Source organism: Elephantulus edwardii, unplaced genomic scaffold, assembly GCF_000299155.1.
Source record: "Elephantulus edwardii isolate Elephantulus edwardi_28Jun2011 unplaced genomic scaffold, EleEdw1.0 scaffold00074, whole genome shotgun sequence".
NCBI classification, from domain to species: Eukaryota; Metazoa; Chordata; class Mammalia; order Macroscelidea; family Macroscelididae; genus Elephantulus; species Elephantulus edwardii.
Genome location: NW_006399824.1, coordinates 2,395,189 through 2,409,039, shown reverse-complemented (window position 1 = coordinate 2,409,039; position 13,851 = coordinate 2,395,189). Strand labels below are relative to the sequence as shown.

At 46.9% G+C, this 13,851-nt stretch overlaps 1 protein-coding gene across 1 annotated transcript in view; it reads left to right on the top strand.

Moving 5' to 3' along the window:
* Nucleotides 1–13,851, top strand: part of ADAMTS14 (ADAM metallopeptidase with thrombospondin type 1 motif, 14) — a 96,643-nt gene that overhangs the window by 39,762 nt on the left and 43,030 nt on the right. Inside the window, exon 4 of the mRNA XM_006889041.1 lies at nt 1,961–2,151. Coding sequence (XP_006889103.1) covers nt 1,961–2,151 — 191 coding nt within the window. The remainder of the gene's footprint in view (nt 1–1,960; nt 2,152–13,851) is intronic.

Sequence of the window (13,851 nt, the reverse complement as noted above, 5' to 3'; positions counted from 1 at the left end):
GCTAGTCTCCTCCAGTGTGCTTTACAGTCCAAAAACCTGCTAGACGTTTAGCTGTGGGTCAGTTACGACCCAGTGGTACACAACAACAACCAGAAGGATGTCCTTCTCCAGAGACTGGCTTATCTCAATGGCATGTGAGATAAAGTCCAATGTATGTCAGATAAAATCTCACAGCCTTGCTTCTAAGGAACGTCCTGGTTGGTTCTCTGAAGATACTTGTTTGATGGACTATGACATATGCAATTTTCTTTGCTAACACTACATTTCAAAGGGATCACTTATTCTTCAGTCTTCTTTATTCATTGTCTAGTTTTTGCACTCATAAGCCAATTGAAAAATACCATGGCCTGGCCAGGCACACCTCAGTTCTCAAAGTGACATCTTTGCTCTTTTACACATTACAGAGGCCTATTTGTGCACCACGTCATTTGCTTTCTTTATTGCTGGTTCCAGGGGTGTTGATTGTGAATGCAGGTAGCATGCAATCTTTGACAGCTTCAGTTTTTTAATTTATCACAATCTTGTTTATTGGCCCACTAGTGAGGATTTTTGTTTTTTCTGTTAAGGTATAATTAATCATGAAGGCTATACTAATCTTGATCTTCATTGTAGATGCTTTAAGTCTTCCTCTTCCACACTTTCAACAAGCAAGGTGGTAACATCTGCGTATGATAAGTTGTTAAAGATGGTGACACCTTGTCTCACATACTTTGGACATGTTGTTAGGAGGTACTACTCCTTAGAAAAAGACATCGTGCTTGGGAAGATAGAGGGTCAGTGCAGAGAAGAAGATCCTCAACAAGATAGATCGACACGTGATTCTAACAGTGGTCTTGAGCATTTCCGAGTTGATAAGGATGGCACAGGATAGGGCTGAGTTCAGGTCCATTGTTCGTAGGGTTATAGGAGTTGTAGGCAATTAGATGGCACCTAACAACCATAGATTGAATAAATATTATGAAAAGATACAGCCCTTACACACCTTTCCCACTTTTAGACCATGCAGTATCCCTTTGTTCTATTTGAACGACTGCTTCTTGGTCTACAAATGACAGCCTTGAGCACCCGTAGAGTGATTCTGCTCTGTCCCATAGTGTCCCTATGGTGGAATTGACTACACAGTAATGGATTTTTGGTTTAGCTTTTTATTTCTTGACTGCTTTTATGCTTCAACAGCAGAGTTGGACAGTTGCAAAAGAGATTATATGGGCTATAAAGCTGGAACTATTTGCTGTCAGATCCTTTCTGGAAAACGCTTGCCAGCGCCTGGATTTACATAGCATGAGTTGGTAATGCTAGTTAAATATTTTGCTTTAAGCCAAAAAAGACACAGCTGTGGCCATGGACTTTTAGGCTTTGGCCAGGAGGGAACTGAAAGGTACGGATATACTTTTCTCCCCCCACCTCCACCTTGTTGTTTGCCTTTGAGTCAGAACTGATCCATAGCTGACTCTCCAGTGAGAATTCAGGGGCGATTAATCACATAGGAGGAGATTGCCCATCCCTCACTTAAAAAGCAGCTGGTAGAATCGAACTGTGTGCCTTTGGGATTGCAGCGCAGTTCTTACTACTAGGCCACCAGTTGCTTTCTGTAGGATGCATCCTACAAGCAACCTGTGTGATGACGGATTATTTATTTTTCATAAACGGAGAGGAGACTGAGGTTCAGAGAGGGTAAGGGGACTCTCTGTGAGATAGGACCCAGTGAGAGCTGGCACCCAGGCTTCCTGGTCCTTGGGTTGATCTCTCTTCTCTGCTGCTGCTGACTCAGACATGACCTCGTGCTGGAAAGGGATCGCATCTTACCCTGTCCTTCCCTGGTGTGGAGTGCAGCCCTCACTGTGCTGGTGACAGCGGCAGGGAGGTGGCACATGTGACAGGGTGGCTGCGGCCAAGGGTCGAGTGGACTGGCAGGCCGCGTCCGATGGGTCTGAACTCTCTCTTTCCTTTCTGCTTCCAGCCTTTGGTCTGGGCGACCTTCCCAACCTGCTGGGCCTGGTGGGGGACCAGCTGGGCGATGCAGAGAGGAAACGGCGCCATGCCAAGCCGGGAAGCTACAGCATCGAGGTGCTACTGGCGGTGGACGACTCGGTGGTGCGCTTCCACGGCAAGGAGCACGTGCAGAGCTACGTCCTCACCCTCATGAACATTGTGAGTGTTGCTGTCTCGGGATGCTGAGGGCCGGCGCTTCCTGGGGTGGGTGTGTGTGAGAAGTCACTGCCTGCTCCTGGGCCCAGCGGGCATGCGTATGTTGCCTGACTTCTGGTGAGTGAGGCCTGCATTGACCTGACATCAGGCCACATGAGGTTCCGTGGTTGGTTTTCAGCCATGGACACCTGTGCTGAGGTGGCCCCAGGCCAACGCTGGAGCCTCTGAACACATTCAGAGCCCGGTCAGGTATGATCCAGATCTTCCCTTGCTTTGGAATTGACAGGACATCCCTGGGGTTACTTAACTGGAGAAAATGTCCAGTCTGGGTCCCTCCAAGGGTCTGTCCTCCTGGGAAGGAGGACCCTAAGGCTTTTGGGAGGCCCCTACATTTTCATACTAGTGTCTGTTTTTTGGTTATTGTAAAGGTTAAAAGAAAACCTAAGTGTAAAGTGTTTAAATACATGGAGTGCTCAATTAATGTTCTCTGGAAGTATTACATTAGCTGTATGGTCAATCTTTGCTGGTTACTTTTTGTCTCTGTATCTAAATGTAAGTAAGTTCTTTGAGGGTAATGACTTTGTCCTCAGTCGGTAAAAATACCCTGGAGCCCGATTCTAATCTCACACACAGGTTTGTCTTCAGTCAGAGTTAACTGGTCACATCTACTCTCCTGGCTGATGATCTGTGACTGTGGAAGTGTGTGACGTCGAGGAGAGAAGCAGAGAGTCAGCAGGTGCTGAGATAGGTACCCGAGGAAAGAAGGCAGGGTTTTCACTTGACAGTGTCTGAATCTGTACAATAGGGGCTGATGGTGGGAAGCAGCTCCAATTACAGGAGCTCCGGAGAACTGGAGGGGCTGCCAGAAAGTCCACCGCTCCCGGCTCCTTGTTGGGAGGTGCCTGTTTCTCTACCCTTTAAGACTCATAAGTGGTTTGGAACACTAGGAGCAGAGGTTTCAGATTGGAGTGGTTTGAGAGAGGTTTCCAGAGTGGGAAAAGGAACACAATCATGAGCACGCCCACCGCACTCGACCACCCACCCGGCCTCTCTGGAAACCCTAGGCCTCTCCCCCCTAAAACCACACAGCTCGGCACAGATCTTAGTGGAAGGCTGAGGTGAGGGCCAGGTTGAATCTTGGAGGGGCAGGAGAGGGAGATGAGGGGTCTGGGACAGGGAAGATTCTGGGCAGCCCTAGGGACCCCTACGGGCCTGTGGGTGCTGAAGCTGCATCCGAGAACTCAGGTATGTGAGGGGGGCCTGCTCATAGACCTGCTTAGAGACCTATAGTTTGTTTAAAGATCATTGTGAGGAAAACTGTCACTTAGAAATGAAAATAGCTGCCTGCTGAAGCCTTTACTCATAGTCAGTGAGAGAAACAAGCAGATGTTTTAACCATTTCAAAATAGACCTGGTAGAACAGGGACATTTATTAACCACTACCAGTTGCTGTGAAGGTGTCTTATTCAGGACAGCCCCACGTATCAGAGCAAAACGTGCTCTGGAGGGTTTTCAACGGCTGATGTTTTGGGGGGACAAGGACTGCCATGTCTTTGCTTTGAAGTGCCTCTGAGTGGATTCAAACATTTGGTTTTCAGCTGAGCCCTTTAACCAAAGGTAAGCCCATGACCTAGTCCAGCTCTCTTGGCCAAATGAACATGCTCTGACTTCTAACCTTTTTCCTCTACTCGTGACTCCCCGTGTTGACCAAGAATCAGCCTCAACCTCACACTGCCTTCCCAGCCACAGGCCCATGCTTCTTCTCTCAACAGTTTGCCGTAATTGGGTGAGGAGGAGCACACCCTCCGTCTTGGAGGCTCTGGGGGCACACCCTCCTTCTCGAAGGCTCTGAAGGTCCTATGAAGGTGGCTCATTTGCTCACAGCTAGTTTCCATGGTGGAGCGGGAATGAAAACGGTCTTGGATATAGTTAGGGCTGAACTTCTATAAGGGCCTCAGGTCCTCCAAACAGTATCTTTCTCCATGCTGTGAGTGTAGGTTAGACCCACAGCCCTGAAATCGCAGGGCCCATAGACCTGAGGGGGGACATCCTGCTTCTGCCCTGGGACAGGAAGTGGAAGATGGGGCTCCGGCTTTCTGGACACAGGACGACAGCCAGCCAGGGCTCCAGCCTGGGGAGGGAGCGGATGGGGGGCCGACGGCCTCTCTCTCCCAGCCTCTTGTCCCCTCTCCCAGGGGACCAGCAGCTCATCCTGTCCATTGTGCAGGGGCTTCTGTTTGGCTGGGATGCTTGAAGCAGATGCCCTGAGGGGATTTTGCGGAGCCAGTACAAAGGGTGTCACTTGGCTCTCCCCTTGGAGCGTCTGCCTGCCTCTGACCATGTCTGATCCTGGTTTCCGGGCCCAGAGCTGGCCGGGTGTGATCAGAGAGCAGATCTGGTTCCCAGGATGGATGCTCTCATTGTGTTAGCCCAGGGAGGGGCAAAGCCCTTAGTGAAACACTCAGATTGTCTGATGAGCTCTCATCCCTGGGGTTCTCAGGGGCAGCTGGCGGACACGTCAGGGCTGCCCTTCCCATTGCTTGTCCTTTGCATTAACCTGGGAACACATTGCAAATATTCATGCAGCTTCAGGTGATGGGCCAAGACTCCCTTCCTGTCCTTCACTCTCGTATGGGTATGCCCTGGATGAACTTGCCTTTTTATGTTGCCTCAGTTTACCTCTTTGCGTCACGTCGTTTTCCTTAGGCTTCTTAAAATCTCAGGACTAGGGGACTGTCTGAGCTCTTCTGAAACAAAAGGGACATTGGTTTTAGTATTTAGTGACTGTTGTTTGCCTGTTTTAGAAACTTAGATCTGGCTGCAAATACCTGCTCTGTTCCTGTGTTAATTAGAGAAACCTTGAGGACAGTGCTGGGTGAGCTTAGGGACAGCAGCAGCACCTCTACCCCAAAGGATTAGAGGGGGTTTCTGGAGGCTGTGATCAACCTAAGAGGAACCAGAGCAGTGTGTATGCTGCATAGCAACCACATATCTCTGTTGATAGAGTTGGGAAATGTCCGTGGCCGGCTCAGAGATGGTGCCTGAACAGGACACAACGAACGTGTGTCACTCTCAACAGTCTGGACAACAATCCAGTCTCCTGCATCCGGCTCCTAGAAGGGCTCACTATACCCTTTACATGTCCCTCTTTTCCAGGGCTTCAACCTTTAATTTCCTTTTCTGTTCCTATTTTGCGGCACTGGCCATGATTGAATTGATTGAAACCAACTTGAAGTCCTGAAATCTACACAGCTAATAGGTGACAACTGGCTGGAAGAGATATATATTTATTCCCATTCTGAAAAAAGGTGATCCAATAAAGTGTAGAGATTATCAAACAATATAATAACATTACACACAAGCAAAGTCCTGCTGAAGATCATCTAAAAACAACTGGAATAGTACATCAGCAGAGAGCTGTCAAAAGTACAAGTTGGGTTTAGAAGAGGCAGTGGCATTAGGGACATCAGAACCAATGTCAGAAGGATCTTGGCTGAAAGCAGAGAGTACCAGAGGAATGTCTATCTGTGTTTCATTGACTATGCAAAGGCATTTGACTCTCTGGATCACAACAAACTGTGTCTAACTTTAAGAAGAATGGGAATCCCAGAACTCCTAATTGTGCTCCTGAAACGCCTATACTTGGACTAGGAAGCAGTCATCAGAACAAAGCAGGGAAACACAGCATGGTTCAAAATCAAGAAAGGAATGTATTATTAGGTATGTCTCCATACCTTTTCATTCTGTATGCAGAAAAGATCATCTGGGAGGCTGGGCCCCATGAAGAGGAATGTGGCATCAAGGTTGGAGGAAGACTCATCAACAACCTGTGCTATGCAGATAACACAACAACCTTGCTGAAACTGAGGAGGACCAGATGTGTTTGCTGCAGGTCAGGGACTGCAGTCTTCAGTGTGAATTGAAGCTCAATACCAAAAAAGCAAAGATTCTCACCACTGGGCCAATTGACAGCACCATGATAGATGGAAAAGAGATTGAGATTGTTAAGATTTTCAGCTTGCATGGTTCCTCAATCAGCACTCTTGACACTAAAAGTCAGGAAATGAAAAAAAAAATTGTGCTGGGAAAATCTGCTCTTGGAATCCTCTCCAAAGTGCTAGAGAGCAATGATGTCAGTCTGGAGACTAAGGTGCACTTGATTCAAGCTATGGTGTTCTCAGTTACTTGCTATAAATCAGAGAGCTGGACAATGGCTAAGGATGATAGAAGAAGAATCAATGCCTTTAATTGTGGTGCTGAAGAAGGGTATTGAACATGTCATGGACTACTAAGATAACAAATAGGCCAGTCTTACAGAGGATGAAACCAAGCTGTTCCTTGGAGACTAGGATCTTGAGGCTCCGTCTAACATACTTTGGGCATGTTGCCAGGAGATACAAGTCCTTGGAGGAAGACATCATGCTTGGAAAGATGGAGGGACAGCGCAGGAGAGGAAGACCCTGAATGAGATGGATCAACGTGGTGACTGGGGTATCGGGGTTGGCGGTGGGTGGGTGGTATAAGTGGTGTCAGAGATGGTAAGATTGGCTGAGGATAGAGCAGAGTTCAGAACTATTGTTCCTAGGGTTGTTATGAGTTGCAGGCGACTGGAGGGCACATAACAACAATACAACAACAATAGGTGACAGAGTCTCTGAGTGGTGTAAACAGTTAAACACTTGACTGTTGACCCACAGTGTCACAAAAGAAAGGTCTAACGAGCTCAGTTCTGCTCTGATACGCAAGCGTCGCTTGAGTAGATAGCTGACTTTTTGATAAGTGACAGAGCCAGATTCAGACCCAGATCTTTCAGATTCCAAAGTTTTGTTTTTCCTTCACTGCTGCTGTAGCTACCTTGGGACAAATGAGAGAGAGGGAGAGAGAGAGAAAGGAGAGCAAGAGGAGAGCGAGAGCGAGAGTGGAGAGAACAGAAAAGAAGGAGAAGAAGAGAAGAAGAAAGAGAGAAAAGGAAGAGCCAGGGGCTGTGTTTTGATGGGAAAAAGAAGAGCCAGGGGCTGTGTTTTGATGGGAGACGTTCCTGGGAGCCTTTCCTTATGGAGCCGGGATCCTGAAGCTTCTTCTGGCCCCCTTTGCAGTTTGCTTCTGGCTATTACTGAGCCTGATGCAGAGAGGTTTAGACAATGCTTGACCTGCTGGAGCAGGATCCTCGCCTTGGCCTGGAATGATGCGCTACCTCAGGAGACACGTCCTTGGATATGGGGATCCTAGACTGCTTGCAGGGCCTGGAGCTGGAGCATAGGGAGGGTGAGGAGGAGGGGGACAAAGAGGCCCTTTCATGGGTCCTTACCAAGCCAGTCTGCCGCCAGAAGCTTCCAGGCTCTGTTTTCTCCAGGACCCTTCCTGGCAGCACACCTATCTGGGTTGGTAGGCTTCCCGTCCACCATGTACCCCTGCCGCCCAGCCACACTGACAGTACAGAGATGGAGAGCAGTTGCTGGCAGATGTTGGCCACAGCTCTGCCCAGGCTGTGGCAGCTCTTGCCACCTCAGAGTCACTCTCTGAGCCGCCACCGCTCAGATGTCCTGCTTCAGGGAGCCTGGCGCCCCTTGCAGGCTCAGGAGGCCCGGGTACTGACATCTGTCAGACCTGGACCTAGTGGACTTGGCCAGGAGGATGGCATTTTGTTGGCACTTGGCATGTGTTGAATATTCATCCTAAAAGCTGGTTTTGAACACCACAGAAACGGCTTTCCTGCTGACAGACTGGGTTTCTTTGCCAGTCCTTTTCCTTTTAGGGAGTATGAGATTCTGGGGTGGCACATCCTTCTACTCTGGGGATTCCAGCCCCTTTCCTCATGTCTTTTTGGTCCTCTGCTCCTCTCACTGGGTCAAGAAACCTTATACTGAGTTCAGGGCACTTGGAGACCCCCTGACCCATAGCAGAAATTTACCCTAATGCAGTAGTTCTCAAGGCAGAGATCACACTCCCCAGTTTTTGCCATTCAGTGATGTCTGGAGACAATTTTTGGTTGTCACAGATCCCTAGGGTGAGGTTTAAGCTCTCAGTCTCATTCATAATTTTCACATTTAGAAGCAGGTCCCTGAGCAGAAGGCAGTGCTAACAGGGAAAGATGAATATGGGATCCCTGACAGGAGAGAAATCCTAAATCGCCCTCCAGTGAAGAGAACTGCACAGTTTACAGAGTGCTCATATATCTAAGATCTCACTTCATAAACTGGGGGCCAGACTACTGAGATCCCATTTCTAGGGTGGTCTAGTGAGTTCCCCCTCAACTTCCAGGTGGGAAATAGAAAATCAGCTAACAGGTGTCATTGATGAGCACAGGGTGTGCACCAGGCCCTGTTCTAAAGCCACTTTCCATCTTCATGTGTCTTCATGTGTTCACCATATGTGAGGGCTGTATGTGCCTGTATGTGCTTAATGTGTATGTATGTGTTCTCCACATGTGATGGCTGTACGCCTATGTGCTCACCACCCATGAGGGCTGTGTGTGTGTGTGTGTGTGTTCTCCACACGTGAGGACTGGTGTGCAGGTGTGTGATCTCCACACACGAAGGTTTTGTGTGCATGTGTGTACTTTTTAATGTGAGGGTGAGGGCTGTGTGTGTATGTCTCCATGTGCAAAGGTGAGGGCTTGGGTCCAGGAGATGACAGCTGCAGAAGCCCAAGTCTTCCCACGCCTCATCACTACTCCCTTTAAACAGCAGCACCTGACCTGGGCCTTGCGGTCTGCTGAATTTCCCAAATAGCTCATGGTCACCACCAATGCCAAGTTCCGTGACGTGTGAAAGGAACTCTGTTGGTCTGGGCGAGTCCATCCCTGTGAACTGTGGAGCCACCCTCCACAAACAGCCTGGACATGAGGTGAGAGAGTGGCTGGGCCCCACAGGAACCTTCAGAATCCGCAGAGCCCCCAGGCAACTGCACCTTTGAGAGGTGTACTGGTTAAAAGGCAGCTCAAAGTACTTACGTGTCCATACTGGTCCTTTGAAATACAGGACTGTGAACATGATCTTGAGGGGCTCGAGTGGAACAGCTGAGCATGCAGTGACTCAGAAACAAGTTACAAGAGGCTGGACTTTATAAAGAAGAATGTGTCATAAAGATTAGAGGAAGACTCATCTACAACCTGCGTTATGCAGCTGACACAACCTGGCTTATGGAATCTGAAGAGGACTTGAAGCATTTTCTGTACAAGGTCTTAAACTGCAGTCTCCAATATAGATTGTATCTCAACATCAAGAAAATAAAGATTGTCACCACAGGGCCAGTTGGCAGCATTATGATAGATGTAGAAGAGATTGAGGTGGTTAACAACTTCATCTTGCTTGGATCTACAGTCAACCCTCTTCACACCAGCAGTCAAAATCTAAAGATTAATTGCTTTATGAAAGTCTGGACCTCTCATGTCAAGGACCTCTCCAGAGTGCTAAAGAGCAATGATGTTAGTCTAGAGACTAAGGTACACCTGATCCAAGCCATGGTCTTCTCAAATGCTTGCTATGCATCAGAGAGCCGGACAGTGACTAAGGATGACAGAAGGAGAATCAATGCTTTTGAGTGTGGTACTGGAAAAAAGTATTGAACAGTCTATGGACTGTGAAGAGAACAAACAAATCTGTCCTGGAGAAGCTGGATTGCTCCTTGGAAGGATTTGGAAGCTCGGTCTTATATATGTTACCAGGAGGTTCTTGAAAAGCAACATCAGGCTTGGAAGGGGAGAGGGTTGGCACAGGAGAGAAAGACCCTGGATGGGATGGACCAACACAGGGACTGTGGCAACGAGGGCAGGTGTATCAGAGATGGTGAGATTGGTTCAAAATAGGATAGGGTTCAGAGCTATAGGGTCACTGTGAGTCATAGTCAACTCAGTGGCGCTTAACAACAACAACAACAACACACTACTGGTAGTCAGAGACTTCATTATATTGTTCACTTAAGAAAAAAATGTTATCAATTAAAATATTGATGTGATCCTTTGTTATTATTTGACCTTTTGTTTTATTGAATAATTTATTTCAATTGTTTGGACATAGATATTTTGTTGTTGTTGTTGTTGTTATGTGCCGTCGAGTCGCCTGTGACTCATAGCGACCCTATGTACAACAGCCCTAAACTCCGCTCTGTCCTGTGCCAATCGCACTGTCTCTGACACTCCCATCCCAATTATCCCAGTCACTGAATCAACCCACCTCATAGAGGGCCTTCCTCTCCTGCGCCGTCCCTCCACCCTCCCAAGCATGATGTCCCTCTCCAAGGATCGGTCTCTCCTCACTACATGTCCAAAGTAAGTTAGACGGAGCCTCAGAATCCTTGCCTCCAAAGAGCCACCCGGTTTAACCCTCTCCAGGACAAATCTATTTGTTTTCCTAGCAGTCCATGGTATTCTCACTACTCTTCTCCAGCACCACAGCTCAAAGGCATCAGTTCTCCTTCTATCCTCCTTGGTCATTGTCCAACTCTCTGATGCATAACAGGTGATTGCGAAGACCATGGCCTGTATCAGTTAACAGATGCTGCCCTGGACGTGCTCACCAAGTTGTGCCAAGAAATCTGGAGAACGACCACTTGGCCAACTGACTGGAAGAGATCAATATTTGTTCCTATTCCAAAGAAAGGCAACCCAACCGAATGTGGAAACTACAGAACAATTTCACTGATTTCACATGCAAGCAAGATTTTACTGAAAATTATCCAAAAACTACTGGAACAGCACATCAACAGAGAACTACCAGAAGTCCAGGCTGGTTTCAGAAGGGGTCGTGGTACTAGAGATATTGTAGCTGATGTTAGATGGATCTTGGCTGAAAGCAGGGAATACCAGAGGAATGTCTATCTGTGTTTCATTGACTATGCAAAGGCATTTGACTGTGTAGATCATAACAAACTGTGGCTGACTCTGAGAAGAATGGGAATCCCAGAACACTTGATCATTCTAATGCGAAACTTATGCTTGGACCAGGAGGCAGTCGTCAGAACAGAGCAAGGGAACACTGCATGGTTCAAAATTGGGAAGGGCGTACGCCAGGGATGCATCCTATCTCCATACCTTTTCAACCTATATGCAGAACAGATTATCCGGGAGGCTGGGCTCTATGAGGAGAAGTGTGGGGTCAGGATTGGTGGACGATTTATCAACAGTCTGCGTTATGCGGATGACACAACCCTGCTTGCTGAAACTGAGGAGGACCTGAAGCACCTGCTGCAGAGTGTCAAGGACTGCGGCCTACAATATGGGTTGAGGCTCAATGTCAAGAAGACAAAGATTCTCACCACTGGACCAATTGGCAGCATCAGGATGGATGGTGAAGAGATTGAGATTGTACACAGCTTTAGTTTGCTTGGCTCCATAGTCAACAGTCTTGGCACCAGCAGCCAGGAAATTAAAAGGCGCATTGCCATGGGAAATTCTGCTGTTAGGGACCTCTCCAAAGTGCTGAAGAGCAGTGGTGTCTCTCTGGAGACTAAGGTGTGTCTGATACAGGCCATGGTCTTCGCAATCACCTTCGCATAGATATTTTACTCTTGTAAATACTAAGATATAGTAGATATTCCTAAAACTTCTTCCAGTTGTCATCAAGTCAGCTCTCAGCACACGAGATTGCATGTGCTTCAGAGTAGAACTGTCCTCCATGAGCTTTCCAATGGCTGATATTTTCCCCCAAGAGTAGATCACAGACAAGCACTATTGAAGGCGGTCCAACATTTTCTTTTTTTTTCCTATAATTATATTTTATTAATTTTCATAAACATTTACAGAGATTTTGGGCTTCCACTCATTCATTGTTGCACTGGTCCAACATTTTCTCAGAAAATTGGAAATAGAAATACCATTTGACCCAGCAATTCCATTACTGGGAATATATCCTAAAGGAACCAGAGCCACAACTCAAACAGATGTATGCACAACCATGTTTTTTTGTGGCATTGTTCACAATTACAAAGAGATGGAAGCACCAAGTGCCCATCAATAAATGGATAGAAAAACTGTGGTACATCCACACAATGGACTACTATGCAGCACTGAATAACAATGAAATAGTAGTACATTACACAACATAGCGGAGCCTTGAGGACATTATGCTAAGTGAAATGTCTCAGTCATAAAAAGATAAATACTGCATAACACCATTGTTATAAAATAGGACAACCATAGAGGTCTTGGAATGGGGGAAAAGTGGATAGATAATGAACACAGCATAAAGGAGATGAAGGGAAGAACTGTTTAAAAGGAACATAGATACATTCATTGTATTTGTGAGAAAAATATGGAACAAGGAGTGCATTGCAGGGTGGTCTAGGGAATGGGAGGAAAGAGAGGGAGAGAATGTGCAATAATGAGTAAATAAAAGAAAAAGGGGAAAAAAGAATAGATCGCAGGCTTTCCTTTAAAAGGCACCACTAGGTGAACTTGAACCCCTAGCCTCTGGGTTAGCAGCTGAACATGTTAGCTGCTTTCATCACTGGGTACATGGAAATGACAATTTGTCCCTCCAGCTCCAAGGCTCTGAACTGACCTCTGCCTTCTGCTCTTTTGTCTCTCCTTGCCCAACCTTTGCCTGTTTTTCTAGCGCACACCTACTTTCATCTTAGGCCAACATGTGATGTTGAACCTAACATAGGTCTTGGCAGAGATGACTTTGAACTTGGCTCAAGGAGACCAGCCACACTGTTCTTTCCTGCCCTGTGGCTGTGCTTTGTGGCTGCCATGAACCATGAGAAGCAGTTCTCAGTCTCCCCTGTGCTGACTCTCTGGCCTCACCCCTGGCATTTGGGAGGCATCCATGGAGAGCAGAGGTTGAGGAGGTAGGCTTTGGGTGCATAGCCAGGCTGGAGCCGATCAGGGAGCTGCCTGTGAATGTGCTCTGGTCTGGAATCCTGGTTCTCCCAGGTAACCATGCCTCCTTGTTCTGGTTACAGCACCAGCTCTGAGTGGGCAAGGACGCTCATCTCAGGTGACCTCTACAGTTCTTCCTGAATGTTCAGTCCCATCAAGCCATTTTCTTGGCTTGTGCAAAGCTCCACATGAATCAAAATTGAGGTCCTCACTCAAGGGCTGAGGAATCACAGGGGAGTGTGTGCAGATGAAAGTGACAGAGCCCTAAAAGAGAACTGACTGAGGGGACTTGGAGTGACACTTGTTTTTAATAAATAGGGAAAGGGAATGAGATATAAGCCTTTCATTTTTAGTATCCTCATTTAATATAAGGGAGACTTTTAAAATTATTGTACCCTTTTTCAATCACAGCCCCTAAATTATTATTCCTTGTGAAATCTTAGGCCTTTTGGGACTTTGTGGTCCATCATTATTCGCTGATGCTTTTTTAGTAGAACCTGTTTAGCTATTTCAGATTTTATTTATCTGACAATGTCTCTAATTCATCTTGATTCGTAAAGGGTAGAGGCTTCTGGGTTGATTGTTTCTGTATCTTGGTATTTGTATGGTATTAATTCAGTGTCTTCTAGCCTTCCTTTACTATTTTTTAAAAACCTCCTGTGAATATGAGGAGCTCTGGTGACCTAGTGGTAAGGAGTTGTTCTGCCAACTTTAAGATGGGTGGTTCAAATCCACCTGCTACTCTGTGGGAGAAAGATGGGAAATCTCCTCCTGTGTGGTTTGTAACCTCTGAAAACCTGCTGGAGGGTCAGCTATGAGTTGATTCCAACTCCACAGCAAAGACTTTTTGAATAATTGTCAGTACATAAATGTATATAAATATT